Below are 23,243 nucleotides of genomic sequence, written 5' to 3' on the forward strand. Positions count from 1 at the left end.
GTGCTGAAAGACAGCCCCCTGCACCTTTCTGACCCACAAGGGATTGGGTTAAATGCGCAAGACACATTTCAGTTGAATGCATTCAGTTGTACAACTCACTAGGTCTTTCCCTTCTCCAACTTATTGACAGACAGGGGCAAATGTATTCTTAACATTTCTTCTGTTGTAAATTTGCTGGATAAAAGCCCTATTCTTATCCTCAAATTAGCTGGGTCAGTCTGACCTGTTTAATTTATTTCTTTCTTCAGATGATGAATTATACGGTGGTTTACTTTCTTTTGAAGGTTAAGTGAGTCTGTTTCAATCAAAATGAAAGACCTACGGTCATACTTGAGAGACCAGGTCTACTCTATAATCTCCAACATTAAGTCTTTTTTTGTTCATTTTGGGGTATACTTTTCCAGTTAAAAGGTAGCCAGGCCCTTCACTATAGCTCTATTGTTTTTCTTTGGCAGTCTTTTGGTGAGAAGTTCAGGCATTTAACGGCACTTGAAGGCCTAAATTGGTAGTGTAACCAAGCAACCGGTAAGTTGATATTCAAAAGCTTGGATGCCTGTGATTTATCAGATAAAAGAATGCTGATCATCTTTAAAACCAACCAGGAGAAGAAACAGGGGCACAGCAGTGGCGACACAGGAGACGGACACAAACTGTAGCCAGGCTAGAGGCAGACTACTCTGGTGCAGTCCAGGATGAGAACGGTGAGTATTATCCTTTTCCTACATAATGACAATTCTATAAATAGGTGGGAAATTTTTGTCTGTATGTCTAATTAACTAGAGGGAATTGTTTTCTCTCTGTGGAACAAGAAGTGTCAAGAGGGATATTCTTGAAAAGAGGCCCATGACAGAATTAGAAATATCATAGAAATTTGTACAATTTTAAACATAAAAACAAACAATCTGTATTATACAATGTTACATAAAAAGAAAACGTGTCTTCTAGAGGGGACGATGACGAGAACAAAGCTGACCAAGTTTCTTCAATAGAAAAAGAAACAACAGCATTGGTACATTCTGATAAAATGACAGACACCTCAGCCTTCCCTCTGGTTTCAGAAGGTTCTAATATCTTTGATGTCTAATCTACTAACTCTAGCCTTGGTAAGACATCTGGAACTGTACATGCAATAGTACAACTGGTCAACTTGAAAAGCTTTCCGTGGGTGTGTTATGGTTACCGTGTTCACATGTTGTACCGACCCCATAGGACAAGGACAGGAGAAATATTAAAAAGGGGATGAAAAGAGAGCAAGGGTTGTCACGGAGATTAAGGCTTTTGTTTTGACAATTTGAATCCCCCATGTCAACGGCACCCTATTCCCTATTTAGTGCACTACTTTTAACCCGGACCTATAGGGTTCTGGTATAAAAAAGTGTACACTACATAGGGAATAGGGTGTAATCTAGTTCTGGAAATTCAGGGTGATTCAATACATATACAGTCAACTGTTAGAAGCCTTTTTTCTTCGGCTGTCCCAATAGATAAGCGACACCTACTTTGGTGAGGTGCAAACCAGTGGGACATGTTTTACTTTAAAAAAATATATTTAACCAGGTAGTCTCCTTGAAGTAAGTCAGAAGACCTTTTTCCCTGGGGAGGAGGAGATAAAACTGTGAAGGAGAATAATTAATAGCAGAGTGCTCCAGCTGTCATAACACAGCAGCCTCCAGACCTCCTCGCTGTAATGGCTACCAGTATAGTGGATGACACTAGCGTGTCTGGAACCCTGCTGCTGCTGCTGCTCTGTCTCCTGCTCATCACGACCCGGTGCCTCACTAACGCCTCACACATACCAGGTAAGACCAATGATGTATGAATGTATGATGTACGGGGGGGGGGCGGGACACATAGCCACTCTCTCTTCGTCTAACAACTATCACTTCCGTGTAAAATATGAAGTGTCATAATGTATTTTTTGTTTGATCGTTTGAAGATGAAACCTTTTGAGCTTTAATACATTTTGGAATTGTATCTCTAATATCTCATATGAAAGTTGATAGCCAATAGTTAACTAGAAAGACATTGGCTATTCATCTAATATAACGGTTATTACTGTAAAACGGTGGCAAGTAGCAATCCTGTACTAACCTGCGTCTCTACTGTATGTACTTCTATGGCAGGTCCTTTCTTCTGGGCTGGTCTGGGTCCAATCATGTCCTACTCTAGGTTCATCTGGAGTGGGATAGGAACAGCCTGTAACTACTACAACAAGAGATATGGGAGTATGGTTCGGGTCTGGATCAACGGAGAAGAGACTCTCATTCTTAGCAAGTCAGTTCTGTTGAAATGGAATTCGAAATTACTTCACTCATTCAGTTCGGTGGGAGTGTGGGTATTCATCAAGCGTCTCAGAGTAGATCTTAGATCAGCTACCTCCCATGTCCATTCGTTATCATTTAAAGGAAAAACTGATCCAAGATCAGTACTACTCCTTTGAGACTCTCTATTTGTTACACTCTTGGTCTCTCACTCTTGCTGCAGGTCCTCTGCTGTCTACCATGTCCTGAAGAGTGCCCACTACACAGCCCGGTTTGCCAGTAAACAGGGACTGCAGTGTATCGGGATGGACGGGAGAGGTATCATCTTCAACAGCGACATACCACTCTGGAAAAAAGTGAGGACATATTTTGCGAAAGGTATACGACAGAGACTTTACGTTTATTTAACATGATTATCTAACTAACTCGCTCTAACTAGATGTCAAATTAATTAATGTTCCGGTCTGGTGCAGGGTTGGGATCAATTCCTTTTCAAATCAAACTTTATTAGTCACATGCGCCGAATACAACAGGTGTAGTAGACCTTACCTTGAAATGCTTACTTACAAGCCCTTAACCAACAATGCAGTTCAAGAAAGAGTTAAGAAAATATTTACCAAAAAACTAAAATAAAAAATAATAAAAAGTAACACAATAACATAACAATAACAAGGCTGAATACAGGAGGTACCGGCACTGAGTCAATGTGGAGGCTATATACAGGGGGTACCGGTACTGAGTCAGTGTGTGGGGGTACAGGTTAGTCGAGGTAATTTGTACATGTACAGTATATATATATGTATATACACTACCGCTCAAAGGTTTGGGGTCACTTAGAAATGTCCTTGTTTTTGAAAGAAAAACACATTTTTTGTCCATGAAAATAACATCAAACTGATCAGAAATACAGTGTAGACATTGTTAATGTCATAAATGACTATTGTAGCTGGAAACGGCTGATTTTTTTATGGAGGCGTACATAGGAGTACAGAAGCCCATTATCAGCAACCATCACTCCTTTGTTCCAATGGCACATTGTGTTAGCTAATCCAAGTTTATAATTTTAAAAGGCTAATTGATCATTAGAAAACCCTTTTGCAATTATGTTAGCACAGCTGAAAACTGTTGTTCTAATTAAGAAGCAATAAAACTGTCCTTCTTTAGACTAGTTGATTATCTGGAGCATCAGCATTTGTGGGTTCGATTACAGGCTCAAAATGGCCAGAAACAAAGACCATTCTTCTGAAACTCATCAGTCTATTCTTGTTCTGAGACATGAAGGCTATTCCATGCGAGAAATTGCCAAGAAACTGAAGACCTCGTACAACGCTGTGTACTACTCCCCTCACAGAACAGCGCAAACTGGCTCTAACCAGAATAGAAAGAGGAGTGGGAGGCTCCGGTGCACAACTGAGCAAGAGGACATTAGAGTGTCTAGTTTGAGAAACAGACGCCTCAAAAGTCCTCAACTGGCAGCTTCATTAAATAGTACCCGCAAAACATCAGCCTCAACGTCAACAGTGAAGAGGCGACTCCAGGATGCTGGCCTTCTAGGCAGAGTTCCTCTGTCCAGTGTATGTGTTCTTTTGCCCGTCTTAATCTTTTCTTTTTACTGGCCAGTCTGAGATATGGCTTTTTCTTTGCAACTCTGCCTAGAAGGCCAGCATCCCGGAGTCGCCTCTTCACTGTTGACGTTGAGACTGGTGTTTTGCGGGTACTATTTAACGTAAATAGTCCGGTGGCCATTTTTATTAATTGTACAGGGTGATTTCAATTCAGTCAATGGAATTCTTCCTGAATTGTCTGAATTGAAATGGAATTGACCTCATCCTTGGTGTGGTGTGTGTGTCAGCTCTGACAGGACCTGGTCTGCAGAGGACAGTAGGGATCTGTGTGAGTGCTACAGACAGACACCTGGAGCGTCTGCAGGAGATGACTGACCCCTCCGGACACGTAGATGTTCTCAACCTGCTGAGATGCATCGTAGTGGACATTTCTAACAAACTGTTCCTCCGGGTGCCTCTCAACGGTCAGTAGCAGGGTGTGTGTGCGGGGGGAGGGGTTTGTCTGTGTGTGTGTGTGCCTGCATGCATGTGGGGACGTCTGTTCTCTGTCCTGGCACCCCAATGGTGGAACCAGCTCCCCCTAGGACAGCAGAGACCCTTCCCATCTTCCGGAAACATCTGAAACCCTACGTCTTCAAAGAGTATCTTAAATAATACCACCCACCCCCCCCCCCCCCGCATTTACTTGCTCTGTCTGTGCTGATTTATTTATTTTATTTATGTACCGTTATTTTACCAGGTAAGTTGACTGAGAACACGTTCTCATTTGCAGCAACGACCTGGGGAATAGTTACAGGGGAGAGGAGGGGGATGAATGAGCCAATTGTAAACTGGGGATTATTAGGTGACCATGATGGTTTTAGGGCCAGATTGGGAATTTAGCCAGGACACCGGGGTTAACACCCCTACTCTTACGATAAGTGCCATGGGATCTTTAATGATCTCAGAGAGTCAGGACACCCGTTTAACGTCCCATCCGAAAGACGGCACCCTACCCTAGCTACTTTATTGAGGAAAAGTGTACTTACTATGACATGTGGTATGTGGTTGTCCCACCTGGCTATCTTAAGATGAATACATGAACTGTAAGTGGCTCTGGATAAGAGCGTCTGCTAAATGACTCACTACTTTCAATGTAATGTAAATGGACATCCTTAACACATTGAATTATGCCAAGCTTTGACTGTGTGCCTTGTACTTTATGTAACTCAAGAGAAAGAGCTGCTATTGAAGATTCAACACTACTTTGACACCTGGCAAACGGTTCTGATCAAGCCTGATATCTTCTTCAAATGTGGATGGATGTACAAGAGGCACCAAAAAGCAGCGTAAGTTCACGCATGCACTTAAAGTCTTCAATGTTTACATTGTTGGTGGGGTGGGTTGCGTAAATGAAGGTGTGTAGTTTTAATCAAGTGTTTCGACGTCTTGTTTCTAGCAAGGATCTACAGGATGTGATGGAAAGCCTTATTGAAACCAAAAGAAGAATTATCAGTGAATCTGAAAAACTGGATGATGATATTGACTTCACCTCAGAACTCATCTTTGCCCAGGTCTGTTCTGCTGATGAAATCATATCATTGCATTTTACATTTACATTTTAGTCATTTAGCAGACGCTCTTATCCAGAGCGACTTACAGTAGAGTGCATACATTTTATTACATTTACATACTGAGACAAGGATATCCCTACCGGCCAAACCCTCCCTAACCCGGACGACGCTATGCCAATTGTGCGTCGCCCCACGGACCTCCCGGTTGCGGCCGGCTGCGACAGAGCCTGGGCGTGAACCCAGAGACTCTGGTGGCGCAGCTAGCACTGCGATGCAGTGCCCTAGACCACTGCGCCACCCGGGAGGCTTATTGTATAGGGTGTCACTAAGAGAAACCTGTCGATCGTATACTCTCTGTGTGTGTGTGTGTGTGTGTGTGTGTGTGTGTGTGTGTGTGTGTGTGTGTGTGTGTGTGTGTGTGTGTGTGTGTGTGTGTGTGTTGACCAGAACCATGGAGAGCTGTCGGCGGACGACGTGAGACAGTGTGTGTTGGAGATGGTGATAGCAGCCCCAGACACTCTGTCCATCAGTCTGTTCTTCATGCTCATGCTGCTGAAGCAGAACCCTGAGGTGGAGATGAGGATTGTAGAGGAGATCAGCACTCTCATAGGTGACTATGATCACACCTTTCAAATAAAGGGGGTTAGGTGGAATTTCCAATAATATATGCCACATAGCAGACGATTTTATCCAAAGCGACAGCAACTTACAGTCAGTGAGTGCATCTATTTTTAGTATGTGTTAATAATCTCTGCGGGACTTGAACCCACAATCTTGCTGGCACCATACTCTTACTCACTGAGCCACTCTTGACTAATAATTGAGACAAATATCTCACGGGTGACATTATATATATATATATCTTTTAGGCACAACATGCTGACAATCTCCTGTTCACTTCTGTCCACAGGAGAGAAGGATGTCATGACAGTTGACTTCCAGAACTTCAGAGTGCTGGAGAGTTTTATCAATGAGTCCATGAGGTTCCATCCTGTGGTAGACTTCACCATGAGGAAGGCGCTGGAAGATGACGTCATCGATGGGACTAAGGTTTCCAAGGGAACCAACATCATCCTCAACATAGGGCTCATGCACAAAACTGAGTTCTTCCCCAAACCCAACGAATTCAGCTTGGAGAACTTTGATAAAACTGTAAGTGGGAGTTGGCGTTGTCCTATTTTCTTAAAAGCATTGTATTGCAAACTGATGTGTTGTCATAATTGATGGAATTAATCAGAAGTAGCGTGTGGTTTACCTGGTTCCAGATTTGTTTGTGTCGTCTTGCCAACTCCTTTGATGCATGCCGAACATTACAACGACTGTAGGAGTTGGCAAGACAGCACAAACCGATCTGGTACCAGGCTATGGTTGACCTCTCCTCTTTCCGTCAGGTGCCCAGTCGTTTCTTCCAGCCGTTCGGCTGTGGCCCCCGCTCCTGTGTGGGTAAACACATCGCCATGATGATGATGAAGGCTGTCCTGGTGACGCTGTTGGCGCGGTACACGGTGTGTCCTCGTCATGGCAACACACTGAGCAGCATCAGGCAGACAAACAACCTTTCACAGCAACCCGTGGAGGATGAACACAGTCTGGCAATGAGGTTCATACCAAGACAGATGACCACAACCTAACCACAACCACTACTGACCACAACCACCACTGACCACAATCACCACTGACCACAATCACTACTGACCACAATCACTACTGACCACAATCACTACTGACCAATATAACCTGTCCTGATCAACAACCTGTCACAGCAACCTGTTGAGAATGAACATGAACACAGCCTGACCATGAGGCTCATACCCAGAATGACACAAGCAGCCTCCACTGACCACAACCAGCCACCACTGACCACAATCAGCCACCACTGACCACAACTAGTCACCAGCCTCCACTGACCACAACCAGCCTCCACTGACCACAATCAGCCTCCACTGAACACAACCAGCCTCCACTGAACCCAACCAGCCTCCACTGACCACAACCAGCCTCCACTGACCACAACCAGCCACCACTGACCACAACCAGCCTCCACTGACCACAACCAGCCACCACTGACCACAACCAGCCACCACTGACCACAACCAGCCACCAGCCACCACTGACCACAACCAGCCACCAGCCTCCACTGACCACAACCAGCCTCCACTGACCACAACCAGCCTCCACTGACCACAACCAGCCTCCACTGACCACAACCAGCCTTCACTGACCATAACCAGCCACCAGCCTCCACTGACCACAACCAGCCTCCACTGACCACAACCAGCCTTCACTGACCATAACCAGCCTCCACTGACCACAACCAGCCTCCACTGACCACAACCAGCCTCCACTGACCACAACCAGCCTCCACTGACCACAACCAGCCTCCACTGACCACAACCAGCCACCAGCCTCCACTGACCACAACCACTACTGACCACAATCACTACTGACCACAATCACTACTGACCAATATAACCTGTCCTGATCAACAACCTGTCACAGCAACCTGTTGAGAATGAACATGAACACAGCCTGACCATGAGGCTCATACCCAGAATGACACAACCAGCCTCCACTGACCACAACCAGCCTCCACTGACCACAACCAGCCTTCACTGACCATAACCAACACTGACCAAACTGACCACAACCAATACCAACCACACTGACCTGACTGGTGGAGGACAAACACAGCCTCACCGTGCCCAGAATGGTCACACATTTCTCTGGCCACTTGATCACAGCCGCTGAGACACACCTAGCACTGACCATATAAATGTAAATACACAAGTTACCAAGACAGTACAAACAGATATGGGACCAGGTACTACTACTGCTGGGCTATAGTCGATACTTTTTCTGTTACTATCCCACAACTGTAATACAGTACTGCTACACTAGACTACATTTTAACACTAGTCTGTGCGTTTTTCTACTTATTTTCTTGTTTGAAAAATTACAATTTCTAGTTGTTTTTAAAACCATGTCATTAAAATGTATAAACAATTGTTTGTATCATGTGCATAACTACTGTAAACATTTACTCAATAAAATTACAATTGTGTATAAATATCTTTATAAAACAAGTTTTATCCTCAGGTCTTGAATCTTTAACTTCTTTTGATATGGTTAATTGATATGGTTTGATATGGTTAATTGATATGGTTTGATATGGTTAATTGATATGGTTTGATATGGTACCAGTCAAAAGTTTGGACACACCTAATCCTTCAATGGTTTTTCTTTATTTTTACTATTTTCTATATTGTAGAATAACAGTGAAGACATCCAAACTATGAAATAACACATATGGAATCATGTAGTAACCAAAAAAAGTGTTAAACAACTCAAAATATATTTTACATTTCAGATTTTACAAAGTAGCCACCCTTTGGCTCATACTGGGTCTCATGCCTCAATGAACTAATCCTTTGCAGCAGAGTTAACTCTGGGTCTTCCTTTCCTGTGGCGGTCCTCATGAGATCCAATTTCATCATAGCGCTTGATGATTTTGCGACAGCACTTGAAGAAACTTTCAAAGTTCTTGAAATGTTCTGTATTGACTGACCTTCATGTCTTAAAGTAATGATGGACTGTCGTTTCTCTTTGCTTATTTGAGCTGTTCTTGCCATAATATGGACTTGGTATTTTACCAAATAGGGCTACCAACTGATTGGCTCAAACGCATTAAGAAGGAAAGAAATTCCACAAATAAACTTTTAACAAGGCACACCTGTTAATTGAAATGCATTCCAGGTGACTACCTCATGAAGCTGGTTGAGAGAATTCAAAGAGTGTGCAAAGCTGTCATCAAGGCAAAGGGTGGCTACTTTGAAGAATCTTAAATATGAAATATATTTTGATTTGCTTAACATGATTCCATATGTGCTATTTCATAGTTTTGATGTCTTCACTATTATTCTAAAATGCAGAAAACCCTTGAATGTGTAGGTGTGTCCAAACTTTTGACTGGTACTGTATTTAAATATTTAAATATGATATTTCAGTTTAATATTTTATACATTTGCAAAAATGTATAAAAACATGTTTTTGCTTTGTCATTATGGGGTATTGTGTGTAGATTGATGAGGAAAAATTTGAATTTAATCAATTATAGAAAGGGAAAGGGAAGGTAAGGCTGTAGAGTAACAAAATGTGGAACAAGTCAAAGGGTCTGAATACACTGAAATATTTCTGTATTTAATTTTCTATAAATTAGCAAACATTTCTAAAAACATGTTTTCAATTTCTCAGTATGGCGTATTGTTTGTAGATGGGTGAGAAAAAATATATATTAATACATTTTGAATTCAGGCTGTAACAGAACAAAATGTGGAATAAGTCAAGGGGTATGAATACTTTCTGAAAGCACAGTATTATACAGTCAATGAACTAAGCAGACCAGAGCCAGCTGCTATAGCATTGGTGCCTATCAGCAAGAAGGCGGGGCTAGTTACCCCTTTGTGGTTATGAATGTGTTTCTACCAGTCATTTAGACAATGACTAGCCCAGTTAGCGCTAGTTTATGCTAACTTGCTAGCTGGCAATTTCACTAGCAGTAAATAATAGCCATCTAGCTAGTTAGCATAAGCTCCTAGGAGTGCTAACTATCAAACTTACTAACAGATTGTCTGATGTAAATTACATTAAAAAAAATAACGTAACTTAATTGCAGATGTAAATGTTTCCACTAGTGACAGAGATTTACAGTTAGTTACTTTATAGCCTTTTAGATATTTTACATCATATAGCTAGATCGCTAGCAACATTTTTAAGAGAGAACTTTTCAATTGGCATCTCTCGTTCTCAGTCATAGGTGGGGACATGGATTAGGTGTGAGCAGTGAAGGAGGTGGGCTCATGAGTTGTGCTCCAATTTGACTGGGGATAGCTTTATTTGTGACCTATGTACATATTATAATCGTGCAATTGCAGAGCATAAGAGAGTTGCCACATCAATGTTACACTGAATTAATGAGTTGAGTTATTAAATATTCAATTCCAATGTTAATGTTATTTTCCATTCCAATATTATATTCCAATTAATATATTTTCTTAATGAATTAAAAACTATTGAAAACCTTTTGCTCCTGAATGTAATTTTAAAGGCTGCTGGGATTTAAAATCTTGCAATATTCAAATCATATTTAGTACAATTGTACATAATGGATTGTATGGAAAATGAACAACAAAGAAAAAACAAAGAACATGAATGTGCAGGTGAGTTAGAAAAAGGGACTTTGCATCAAATTTCCTCATAGTGTGGATATTAACACTGACATGTGCAACAATTTCCGCCCCATATTTTATTTCAATAATTAAAATAAGACAACTAGACTTAGCGTTCAAGTATTACTTACTAAATAATTTCTACATTAAACTGATTACATTCATTTGAACACATTTGTAGCTACCCCGGTAAAAAAAAAAACAGCCCTTTTCTAAATGCAACATTTCACGAAATAACAAAAAAAAGGGTCAACTGTAGCCATTTATTTCCCTTTATAGTTTATTCACCTAAGCATGACCTTCATCCACGTACCAATTTGTTTTCCAAAATGCATTTTGCGTGTCAGCAATTAGACATTGTTTTAGTTACCCCCTAGTACCCTACCTGCGCTTTTATGAGCGCTTACATTAATTAAGCTGTGAGAAGCATTTCCCTTCAAATACTGAGGCCATTAAGAGTTAGCGAAGTTGTGTTATTTGTAGCAAATGAAAATAGGCATTTTTAATATCAGAAAATGTAGACTATCATACCCATATGTTAAGAACAGACAACGAATACGTTGTGAAATGTTGAGGTAAGGTTGAGACTGTTTCACTATATCCTTCACCACCTGCTGCCGAGCTAAACTGTCTTGCATAGAAACATTCTTCTGACAAAGCGTAAGGTATTTACTTTCTTTCAGAAGGCTGTGTATCTTGACTTACCGTTTATAATCTAAATGCTAAATTGCAGATTTTGCAGAATATATTGCTGTGATCTCCAAAAGCGTCCCACCGGTATATTTTTTTCTTTTTTCTTGTTGGATTCATAGTCTCCCCTTTAAAACTGTTCTAATTACCAAATGTTTTATAAACCTCCGATGATCAGGTATAGAGTCTATTAGAGGGGATCAGTTTAAGCAAAGTGAGGCGTAGAATCACTGATCTACAAATAGTATTCCCTGCCAAATAATAGGTTTAGTGCGATTACGTTTCCTATGCTGTGCCTCCCCTGGTTTAAGAGATCTCCCCCCCCCATCAAAACATTCACACACAACCAGACATTGAATGATTGATTGGAGACAGCTTGTGTCAATTAAAGAGCATTTCCTAGGATTTTCTGCCTGCAGCAAGCCCAGTGGATAATGCTTGAAATGCCATAAAAGAAAATCCCCACAAAAAAAGACGCCCTACCAATGATGTACATAAACTAAGGCTGTCAAACAATTAAATGTTTTCAATCGAGTTAACTAGCAGGATTTGCGATTAATTGCAAATTCTTAATTTGCTCAAAGTGAGCTGTAATTTAAGATTTTTCATACCAAAAACTTTTTTCTAAAGTAAAAGTTAGCAAAATTAGGTAAACTGAGAAAGCAAACTTTATTTAACCTCAACTTATTTTTTACATGGCATTATAGATTTTAGTTGTATACATGATGTCTTTTGGATGTTTTCAGTGTATTCAACGCTTTCAGACAATGCAACAAAAAAATGTATGCACTAAAATTTAAAAAATGTTAACTTCAGTTTTAACTGATTAACTCTGACAGCCCTAATATAAACCCTGGATTGTTTCTTTTGGATCCCCCATTAGTTCCTGCCAAGGCAGCAGCTACTCTTCCTGGGTTTATGGTTCCTCATTAGTTCCTGCCAAGGCAGCAGCTACTCTTCCTGGGGTCCAAAAAATGATTAAAACAATTACGTCACAACAAAATACAGCATCCGACACAAACGTCTGGGGAAACTATCTCTGTTCACATGTAGTTAATCTGCGATGGATTTAAATCCTGTCCAGAGTCAGGAAGGGTTTTATTTATGAAGATATGCATCCAGCCACAGATCCCCTGACTTCTTCAGTGACCTGGGGAAGAACAGAGGTGGATAACAAACCAGGTAAATCACATAGGAGTCTGAGAGCAGCAGGTATCACCTTATGATGTACAATCTACTCCCAGAGGATAGCACTATACAAGTATTCATTAAAACATGTTTATATTTTATTTTTAAACTGAGTAGCTATTTGTCTCGAACTATTTCATACCCCTGTATAAGTAGTGGTATATGTGATGTTACCACTTACCTGACAACATCAATGATGGCTTTCTGCAAAGTCTTGACCTGGTAGGGAATTCCATGTTTCTCACACAGAGTACGAACCAGAGGAGCCACAAGGTGGTAGTTATGACGGGGCATGGTGGGAAACAGACTGGGAGACAGAGAAAGAGAGGCAGAGAGAGAGAGTGGGGGGGGGGGGGGGGGGGGGGGGCGCCAGAGGCAGAGAGAGAGAGTGGGGGAGACAGAGAAATAGAGGCAGAGAGAGAGTGGGGGGGGGAGAAAGAAAGCGTCAGAAAGAGGAGGGGAGAGAGAAAGAGGGGGAGGGGAGAGGGAGAGGGAGAGAAAGAGAGAGCGAGAGCGACGGGTATCAGAGTTTCTCAGAGAAACCTCAGTTTCTGAGTTGGATTGTATCAATGTTGTATCGCAACACTATTCATAATTAATTAGTACAAGTAATTAGTGCAGTAATTAGTACAAACAACTTAAGTTATATTTAAGATCAAATAAAGCTGAATACTGCCTAAACTATAATCTACTTTAGTATCTGAATGACTTTATAAATGAACATATAAATACAGTATATACTGTTTGACAGATAACAGTAAGGTGAGATATTTGTTTCACTTACTGGTGTTCAATCTGAAAGTTGAGGTGTCCACTGAACCAGTCGTTGAAGGGTGACTGTTCAATATTGCAAGTACCACTCAACTAAGACCAGAGAAAGAGACACGTTACAGCTCCCTCTACTGGAGAACTATAGATGTGGCATGAGGGAACACACTAACTGTATTGGGTAAAGTGTTATAAAATGTCATGTAATATTTTTAACTGTACATAACTGTATTAATGTTGCTGGACCCCAGAAAGAGTATCTGCTGCCTTGGCAGGAACTAATGGGGATCCATAATAAACCCCAGGAAGAGTTGCTGCTGCCTTGGCAGGAACTAATGGGGATCCATAATAAACCCCAGGAAGAGTTGCTGCTGCCTTGGCAGGAACTAATGGGGATCCATAATAAACCCCAGGAAGACTAGCTGCTGCCTTGGCAGGAACTAATGGGGATCCATAATAAACCCCAGGAAGACTAGCTGCTGCCTTGGAAGGAACTAATGGGGATCAATAATAAACCCCAGGAAGACTAGATGCTGCCTTAGCAGGAACTAATGGGGATCCATAATAAACCCCAGGAAGAGTAGCCGCTGCCTTGATAGGAACTAATGGGGATCAATAATAAACCCCAGGAAGACTAGATGCTGCCTTAGCAGGAACTAATGGGGATCCATAATAAACCCCAGGAAGACTAGCTGCTTCCTTGGCAGGAACTAATGGGGATCCATAGTAAACCCCAGGAAGAGTAGCTGCTGCCTTGGCAGGAACTAATGGGGATCCATAATAAACCCCAGGAAGAGTAGCTGCTGCCTTGGCAGGAACTAATGGGGATCCATAATAAACCCCAGGAAGACTAGATGCTGCATTGGCAGGAACTAATGGGGATCCATAGTAAACCCCAGGAAGAGTAGCTGCTGCCTTGGCAGGAACTAATGGGGATCCATAGTAAACCCCAGGATGAGTAGCTGCTGCCTTGGCAGGAACTAATGGGGATCCATAGTAAACCCCAGGAAGAGTAGCTGCTGCCTTGGCAGGAACTAATAGGGATCCATAATAATTACAAATGCAGATGGCACAACCCCAGAAAACACTCCAGGGCCTGTATTCACTAAGCTTCAGTGTAGGAGTGCTGTTCTAGGATCAGTTTAGCCTTTTAAGATGATAATGAATAGGAAGGTATGGACAAGGGGGGACCTGATCCTAGATCAGCCCTCCTACTCCAAGATACAGACCCAGTTGTCTAGTAATGATGACATGTTACCTGCATGGTGAGCCAGTCCTGGTGTCTCTCGTGATCTATCTCCATAGGAAGATGATTCATCTGGGTCACCCACACAAACCAGTGGCTTTCCAAAAACCTATATATACACAGTACAATATTCACAATACAATTATTCAGCCACAATATTATGTTACATTATGACATCAAGCACAGCATTGTGTTGTTTTATAATACTGTAGATAGTTTGAATACAATTAATGAATGAGTTATTATTTGAGCTCCCTCTCAGTTCATACTTTACCTGACGAAGCTGATCAATGCTACTGAGCCAAAGAAACCAAAGAAGGGATAGTAACAGCAGAAGAAGCGAAGGTAGAAAGTCATCGACCACGCCAGATCCTTCACAGGAGACAAAGATTGGTATTACGGCCAGACATGATCACATCTGGGGTTCCTAGCAAAGCAACAATGATCACATCTAGGGTTCCTACCAAAGCAACAATTATCACATCTAGGGTTCCTAGCAAAGCAACAATTATCACATCTAGGGTTCCTAGCAAAGCAACAATGATCACATCTAGGGTTCCTAGCAAAGCAACAATTGTCACTGTTGATTAGGAAGTTAGTCATTTCTGATGGTACAGTCAGTGTGTTGTTGGTGTTGCAATATTTGTTCTCCCTAGCTTTAGTGAGCAACGAACAAGGATTTAGTGCCCCCAGGTGTTAGCATAGTCATATAATCACAGGTGTCTCTCTCTCATGGAAGCCTTAGGTTCCACATAGGAAGGAAGAGGATTGGTATGATATCTCACCACCCAGTTCCGTTGTGAAAACATGGTCTGGAATATCTGGATGGTGAAAAACACTGGAATGAGTAGTGGAGGTCCAACTGAGAGACAGAAGGAAAATATTGGTATTACATACATCAGTGGTCTATATTTTGCTTTTATGTGTCCAATGGAAGTTGATGTGATTTATATACATAAATCCATGAAAGGTGTTCAGAAACTTACTGAGGAAGAAGTACTGGTGTTGGTAATGGTAGGGCATGTACTTCAACTTCTTTACACCATACTGCAATAGACAGAGACAAGGAGTCAGATGGATCTTACGCAGAAACACTAATACCGGTTTAACACTACTGAGACAAACTGTTACATGGATATCATTACATGGTTATTTCATGAAAATTACATTAAAATAATGAACTATTACATGGATATTATTACATGGTTATGTCATGAATATTACATTAATTTAATGAACTATTACATGGATATTTGAATATTACATGGTTATTTCATGAATATTACATTAAAATAATGAACTATTACATGGATATTTGAATATTACATGGATATTATTACATGGTTATTTCATGAATATTACATTAAAATAATGAACTATTACATGGATATTTGAATATTACATGGATATTATTACATGGTTATTTCATGAATATTACATTAAAATAATGAACTATTACATGGCTATTTGAATATTACATGAATATTTAGATTATTATTAAACTATGACATGGAGTCAGATGGGTCATAAAGCACTAAGGTTGTTGGTTCAGTTCCTGCAAGGATCACATAGATATTATAGAGATAACTACCTCTACAGGCTGTTTGTCTCCCAGGACGAAGACATGCAGCATATTAACATCAGGATCTTTACTCAACACGTTGGGTTTAGCGTGGTGCTGGAAGTGACGATGGTTCCACCAGTTAGCAGAGGCACCCTGGAAACACACAGCTACTGTTACTTATTAAATGGTACACACAATTACACTTACTGTAACTTACACCTGTTGGAACCTACACTAAATAAGGCTAATGTATAGCAGTGAACTTGTAAATGTAACACTGCTCTGGTGAATGTAGGAAAGTGAAAGGGACAGTTTCCTGAACAAAGATTTAACATAGTCCTGGAGTAAAATGTACTTTCAAAGGAGATTATCCATTGAGAATGGTTTCCAGTCCAGGACTGGGTTTAAACGGTGTCCGGTTAACTTATCCAAAGAGTAGCAGAAGATCAGCCTAAAGAAACAGTAATGTCAAATGTCCAACCATTGTCCAGTAGCCTACCTTTAGGTGTCCAATGACAAACTTGTGCAGTACGTGATTCCAACTGGATTTCTTGCAGACTGACAGGTGGCCGAAGTCATGCTGCAGCCAGCCAGCCTGGGACTGAGAGGGAGAAAGAAAGGCAGATTTTGAACCGTGTCTGAAAGGTGGTTCGGTAACCCTATGGCTAACCTAAAACCCTCACCATAATCTAACCTCACCACCCCTAAACTTAATCCTAACCAGAACCTAATCCTCTAATTCTAACCTTAATCCTAAACCTAACCCTAACCTTAGATCTCTATGCCTGTCAAATATCTTCTTGTACTCCCTAATAATACTGTAATGGTACCTGAGACGTGGCCAGCATGAGGGAACAGAGCAGTGTGACGCTCCAGCTGGTCCCCCAGACCCAGAGCAGGCCCAAAGCCAGGGCCTCTAGTAGCAGGATGTGGCCCAGGTAGAGGCTGAAGAACAGGGGGCGGGCAATGAGCAAACCCTCCCTCTCCACACGGTCACGCAAGGCCTGGAAGTCCTGCACCAGTACTGCCTGTATGGGTTAGAGGGGATCAATAATCAATACAGACGTATGAAGTCTATCTCAATTCATCTGTCCTTTATTTCAGGAGGCGAGGAGACAAACTGTGATAGAGCCAAGTAGATGAACCAAGAGGATGGAGGATGATGAAAGAAAGATGAGAATTGAAGGAGTGGAGGAGGATGACAGGAGGGGGATGAGGACAGTGTAAATTGAGAAGAGAAACCTGAAGAAGAAGAAGAAGAGATGATGGGTAAAGAAATAAGACTAACAGAAAGATGTAAGACTCCTGAATAGATAAACAGAGTGGGCAGCGGGGCATCTGGACACATAGACAGGCTGGTATAATGTGATCTAGTTATAGGGGCATCTGGACACATAGACAGGCTGGTATAATGTGATCTAGTTATAGGGGCATCTGGACACATAGACAGGCTGGTATAATGTGATCTAGTTACAGTAAATACCTGAAGATGACACACTACTTTTCTAGGAGGTAAACCTTGTCTTGAAATATCTCCATCCACATCACACCTGCTCTTACCACACTCTGACATATTGTAGAATGTATCATTCTGTACAGCATTCTGTCTGAGAAGCATGGAATTCCCTATCAGCCAGAGAAAGGCCTCACACTGGTCCCAGGGTCCCTACCTTAACCTACAGTATGTTAGAGTGGGCGTGGTGTCAGAGGGAGAGATGCTGTAGGCTTCACATTCTATGTTTCCTTATGTAGCCTACAACGATGTATGTTATGTAGAGGGAGAGAGAGAGAAAGACGGGCCTCCTCACATTTTTCCCATGGTCCTGGCTGGGCTCTGTCGTTGCCAGCTCTCCAATCAGCAACGGCTTCAGAAACTTCCTGACAAAATTAGGATTGGGATGGAATGCGACAAATGCGTCCTAGAAATCAGAGATATAGATTAATCTATGTTGCTTAATATAAATACATACAAATGTCCTTCTTATGTCTCTCAGTTAATAAAACAAATATTTAAAATAATTACTGTGAGATTAGTTAAGACGTGATCATGATTTTAGGATTCAACAATGTACAATCCCCTAACAACAAGTCTAATATGTAATAAGGTCACAATGTACGTTCTACTAACAACAAGTCTAATATGTAATACAGTCACAATGTACGATCTACTAACAACAAGTCTAATATGTAATACAGTCACAATGTACGATCTACTAACAACAAGTCTAATATGTAATACAGTCACAATGTACGATCTACTAACAACAAGTCTAATATGTAATACAGTCACAATGTACGATCTACTAACAGGGGTTTACCGGGGCTGAAGCCCCTATGCCCAGGCCCACCGTGGGGGACCCAAGAGGAAGCAAAAAAATAAATAAGGAAATAAATATTATATACTGTTTAGTATATAATATTTATTTCCTTATTTATTATATACTGTTTAGTATATAATATTTATTTCCTTATTTATTTTTTTGCTTCCTCTTGGGTCATAGTATATCATATTTATTTCCTTATTTATTTTTTTGCTTCCTCTTTGGGTCCCCCACGGTATATATAATATATATACATTATATATTGTATATGTAGTATTTTCTTTACTGCAACCGCCAACCACAGGAGGATTTGAGTGTAGACAGCCTGCTGCTGCCTGCTGCTACTCGTCAGATCGTGGAAGGAGAGAAGGTAGAGGGCCCACGTGAGTAACTTGTGAGCCCCTGTCTTGATTGGGTAACTGATTAATAGAAAAATACAAATAAAACAGCATAACAAATGTGGCTGGTCAATTGTCAGGGGCCCAAGCCCATAGGGAGTCCAAGAGGCAAAAAAAAAAAATATTATACTTTTTTTATTTTTTTTTATCCAATCAAATCTCTGAAATTTCTAAATATACCAGAAAGCATAATTTAGCCATAGGGGATAAACAGTTTATTAAAAATAACTGTGGATTAAGTTTTATCACATGCACATAAAGGTAACTGCCAAAATAAAGGAAACACCAACATAAAGTGTCTTAATAGGGCGTTGGAACACCACGAGCTGCCAGAACAGCTTCAAGTGGACCTAAACCATGCCAGGAAAATGCACCCCACACCATAACATAGACTTTGCATCCCTCGTTAACGCAAGTGTTTCCTTTATTTGGGCAGTTACCGATATGCCTACAGTCTGGTTTAGCCGCAGTTTGGACAGCATGTGCACCAAATATACAGCTCGTTGTGTCGTGGCCATAGACATATAATCCATAGAAGTGGTCTTGGAACCTCTTACCCTGGCAATTTGACTGTTAAACTCATGGATAGACTAGCAATGGATGCCAGTCCTGACTTGACCGGAAACTACCATCTATGGATTATATTTCTATGGTTGGTTGCAGCTGTCAGTTTGCGTTTTTGCCCATTTCAAAATACAATCGCAGGGGAAAAAATGTACAGTTTGGGAAGCAAATGGCTCTCACTGGAAACAGAAGACTAGACAGTCTGAAGAACCAATATAAATGTTTTGTTTGTTTGTTGCTAACATCAACACTGTTTTTCATAGCTCATCTTGAGTTAGGCTACTGTGACAACGAGCGCATCGGCCATCACCGTGAGTAACCTATGGCTTCATCTTCATCATTAGATGAGTCAGTGTGCCACAGGACATTTTACTTGGTTGCCTACTATAGCATATATATATATATATATATATATATATATATATATATATATATATATATATATATATATATATATATATATATATATATATATATATATATATATATATATATACAGATATATATATATATATACACACACACACACACACAGTTGAGGTTAGAAGTTTACATACACTTAAGTTGGAGTCATTAAAACTAGTTTTTCAACCACTCCACAAATTTCTTGTTAACAAACTATAGTTTTGGCAGGTCGGTTAGGACATATGTTGTGCGTGACACAAGTAATTTTTCCAACAATTGTTTACAGACAGATTATTTCACTTATAATTCACTGTAGCACAATTCCAGTGGGTCAGAAGTTGACTGTGCCTTTAAACAGATTGGAAAATTCCATAAAATTATGTCATGGCTTTAGAAGCTTCTGTTAGACTAATTGTCGTCAATTGGAGGTGTACCTGTGGATGTATTTCAAGGCCTACCTTCAAACTCAGTGCCTCTTTGCTTGACATCATGGGAAAATCAAAAGAAATCAGCCAAGACCTCAGAACAAAATTGTACACCTCCATAAGTCTGGTTCATCATTGGGAGCAATTTCCAAACACCTGAAGGTACCACGTTCATCTGTACAAACAATAGTACGCAAGTATAAACACCATCATACAGCTCAGGGAAGAGACACGCTCTGTCTCCTAGAGATGAACGTACTTTGGTGCGAAAAGTGCAAATCAATCCCAGAACAACAGCAAAGGACCTTGTGAGATGCTGGAGGAAACAGGTACAAAAGTATCTATATCCACAGTAAAACAAAATCCTAAATCGACATAACCTGAAAGGCCGCTCAGCAAGGAAGAAGCCACTGCTCCAAAACCACCATAAAAAAGCCAGACTACGGTTTGCAACTGCACATGGGGACAAAGATCGTACTTTTTGGAGAAATGTCCTCTGGTCTGATGAAACTAAAATAGAACGGTTTGGCCATAATGACCATCGTTATGTTGGAGGAAAAAGGGGGAGGCTTGCATGCCGAAGAACACCATCCCAACCGTGAAGCACAGGGGTGGCAACATCATGTTGTGGGGGTGCTTTGCTGCAGGAGGAACTGGTGCACTTCACAAAATAGATGGCATCATGAGGGAGGAAAATTATGTGGATATATTGAAGCAACATCTCAAGACATCAGTCAGGAAGCTAAAGATTGGTTGCGAATGGGTCTTCCAAATGGACAATGACCCCAAGCATACTTCCAAAGTTGTGGCAAAATGGCTTAAGGAAAACAATGTCAAGGTATTGGAGTGGCCATCACAAAGCCCTGACCTCAATCCTATAGAACATTTCTGGGCAGAACTGAAAAAGCGTGTGCGAGCAAGGAGGCCTATAAACCTGACTCAGTTACACCAGCTCTGCCAGGAGGAATGGGCCAAAATTCACCCAATTTATTGTGGGAAGCTTGTTGAAGGCTAACCGAAACATTTGACCCAAGTTAAACAATTTAAAGGCAGTGCTACCAAATACTAATTGAGTGTATGTAAACTTCTGACCCACTGGGAATGTGAAAAACTGAGTTTAAATGTATTTGGCTAAGGTGTATGTAAACTTCCGACTTCAACTATATATATATATATATATATATATATATATATATATATATATATATATATATATATATATATCTCCTCCTAATATTGTACAATCTGTGTGTCGCTTCATTGGCCTGGGCTATTGTTTGTTTGAATTCAAGACCAGATTGATCTCAGTTTGTCAGTCAGAGCTATGATTTCTTAATCAGGCCCTGGACATGTCATACAATGATAGGCTACTAAACGTGTCTAAATTTACAACATTACAAACATGTGCATAGTCCTGGATGAAGATCAACAGTCATATTGGAATAGCTTGAGAACATTTGACCAACAACTTCCATAGTTAAGCTACTGACCGTGGCATCTTCTCCGGCAAAGTGACTGATGACCCGGATGCCCCCCGGGTGTCTCTTCACCCACTGGGTAATATTATAGACCTTCCTGTCGATGACCAACCACTGGTCACCTCTGTGGCAGTGCCTCTGGACCTCTTCCCAGGTGTAGACTGCACTGCCACCTCGCCCTCCTCCCCCTCCACCGGGCCCAACCCTGTCACCCTTGGCCGGCTCGCTTGACTCAGTCTGCTGACCTCCGCCCCCCATCCTCAGTTCTCTCTGCTCCACTCACACCGTCGCTGTGTCGGCTGCCCTCTGTCCAGTCTGTCCAACTGAAACACACTGAGGACCAGTCAAATGCAATGTACAGAGAGGAAGACAGGGAATGGAATCAGAATCAGATGATGCTGTCTGAGCCAATTCACACCTACGTGATGAAATGGTGTGATTCTTCTGCAGGTTGATGTTTATTGGGATGAGTCTTGTCCTGGAGGCAACAACTGGGAGATTTCTGCTAGATGGACCAGCTGCAAAGTACGTGAAAATTGTCTATATTGTAAAAATTAATGAAAACAAAAATGCACTTTTTTGGTCTTAATTTAAGGTTAGGATTCTCAATGTGGTTAAGGTTAGGGTTATATTTGATGACTTTGTGCTGTGCCAGCTAGTGACCATCCTGCAGAGCTGCCTCCAGAACCTGATTCATGACAACAACAAAAAACGCTAACCTGCGATTCTTCTGCCAGAGGGGAAGGGAGATGTCTCAATGCAATTTGGTGAAAATATCGAATGACTAATATCTGAGCATTCTGTATGGAGTTCCTCTTCTAATATGTTGAGCATCGATGCAATTTACCACGATGTTTATTTGTAACACTATATTAGAATAGAGACAAAGAACATTGAAATATTCTCATCAATAAATAATAAAGAAAACAGAGATGCGCCATTGTTTGGGCATGGACTCCTCTTCCGTTCCGCATGTTTTCCGAGTTTTATATGACACACAGTACAAACCTTTGCGTGTTTAATTTTAATGTCTGTATATAATGATAGACATGTAGACTATTAAATTATAAAATCGAGTAGTCCATTGGTGTGTCAGCCCTAAAATAAATACCTAGGCTACATTACTATCAAAAATAGAACGCAATTATACAATGATGATTCGAATACAGAATGAATAGAATAGACGCACTCACCAATATTCCCAGATGTCCAATCCTCGCGTCCTTTACTTCTCGCTCCTTCTCTTATTCATAAAAATACATGAACTTCATTCTGATCACCAGTCTCGTCATTTATCCAATCAAATCATCAGTCGGCTATGAAAGGTAGGCCTATCTCTCGTTCCATAACGCCCTATAGCTCAATCAGTCATTCAACCGCTCGTTCACTATACAATACTAAGCCGATCATTCGAGGGTCTCTAGTCCAATGGGGTTATTTCAATAGACCCCTGGAATATCTGCAATTGGTTCAAAAAAGCCCTTCAGGTCTGTCAATCATCCACATATTTCAACCAATCAGAACGCTTGGACGCACTCCAGGGCCCGCCCCTGACACATCAGCTTAGTGCGTGTCTACACGTTGTCTCAAGA

The 23,243-nt window shown here is 41.0% G+C and overlaps 2 protein-coding genes across 8 annotated transcripts; one reads left to right on the forward strand and one right to left on the reverse strand.

Moving 5' to 3' along the window:
• The first annotated feature begins 104 nt into the window (after positions 1–104).
• LOC129854897 (brain aromatase) lies at positions 105–8,474 on the forward strand. Its single transcript, XM_055922035.1, has 11 exons — positions 105–525; positions 603–701; positions 1,667–1,799; positions 2,124–2,274; positions 2,485–2,639; positions 4,114–4,290; positions 5,040–5,154; positions 5,265–5,379; positions 5,827–5,989; positions 6,290–6,531; positions 6,771–8,474. Exons 2-11 carry the CDS (start codon positions 693–695, stop codon positions 7,008–7,010), a joined length of 1,500 nt encoding a protein of 499 aa, XP_055778010.1. The 5' UTR covers positions 105–525; positions 603–692; the 3' UTR covers positions 7,011–8,474.
• A 2,379-nt stretch (positions 8,475–10,853) lies between these two features.
• Positions 10,854–23,010, reverse strand: LOC129854898 (acyl-CoA Delta-6 desaturase-like). 7 transcript variants are annotated; one of them, XM_055922041.1, is made up of 14 exons: positions 22,845–23,010; positions 22,074–22,169; positions 21,664–21,974; positions 17,869–17,979; positions 16,891–17,088; positions 16,560–16,661; positions 16,088–16,213; positions 15,483–15,543; positions 15,282–15,358; positions 14,771–14,868; positions 14,509–14,605; positions 13,267–13,346; positions 12,664–12,789; positions 10,854–12,444 (listed from the first exon to the last, which is right to left on the reverse strand). In XM_055922041.1, the coding sequence occupies exons 3-14, from the start codon at positions 21,907–21,909 to the stop codon at positions 12,393–12,395; spliced, it is 1,374 nt and encodes a 457-aa protein (XP_055778016.1). In that variant the 5' UTR covers positions 21,910–21,974; positions 22,074–22,169; positions 22,845–23,010; the 3' UTR covers positions 10,854–12,392. The 7 variants fall into 7 exon arrangements, with proteins under 7 accessions (XP_055778016.1, XP_055778011.1, XP_055778014.1 ...); XM_055922036.1 differs by having other exon boundaries at positions 21,664–21,984; XM_055922039.1 differs by having other exon boundaries at positions 22,070–22,169.
• Between the last annotated feature and the right edge of the window lie 233 nt (positions 23,011–23,243).

This window comes from Salvelinus fontinalis, chromosome 5 (assembly GCF_029448725.1).
Source record: "Salvelinus fontinalis isolate EN_2023a chromosome 5, ASM2944872v1, whole genome shotgun sequence".
Classification (NCBI taxonomy): domain Eukaryota; kingdom Metazoa; phylum Chordata; class Actinopteri; order Salmoniformes; family Salmonidae; genus Salvelinus; species Salvelinus fontinalis.

What these genes read in the sequence shown, in the direction of transcription:
- LOC129854898 (XM_055922043.1), bottom strand. Translation starts at nt 21,909, where the DNA reads ATGGGGGGCGGAGGTCAGCAGACTGAGTCAAGCGAGCCGGCCAAGGGT. An exon ending in TCATGCTGGCCACGTCTCAG is followed by an intron (nt 16,662 to 16,890) that starts GTACCATTACAG and finishes TCTCCCTCTCAG; the next exon opens with TCCCAGGCTGGCTGGCTGCA. An exon ending in ACACCAGTACTTCTTCCTCA is followed by an intron (nt 15,359 to 15,482) that starts GTAAGTTTCTGA and finishes TCTGTCTCTCAG; the next exon opens with TTGGACCTCCACTACTCATT.
- LOC129854897 (XM_055922035.1), top strand. An exon ending in GAGACTCTCATTCTTAGCAA is followed by an intron (nt 2,275 to 2,484) that starts GTCAGTTCTGTT and finishes CTCTTGCTGCAG; the next exon opens with GTCCTCTGCTGTCTACCATG. An exon ending in AAGAGGCACCAAAAAGCAGC is followed by an intron (nt 5,155 to 5,264) that starts GTAAGTTCACGC and finishes TCTTGTTTCTAG; the next exon opens with CAAGGATCTACAGGATGTGA.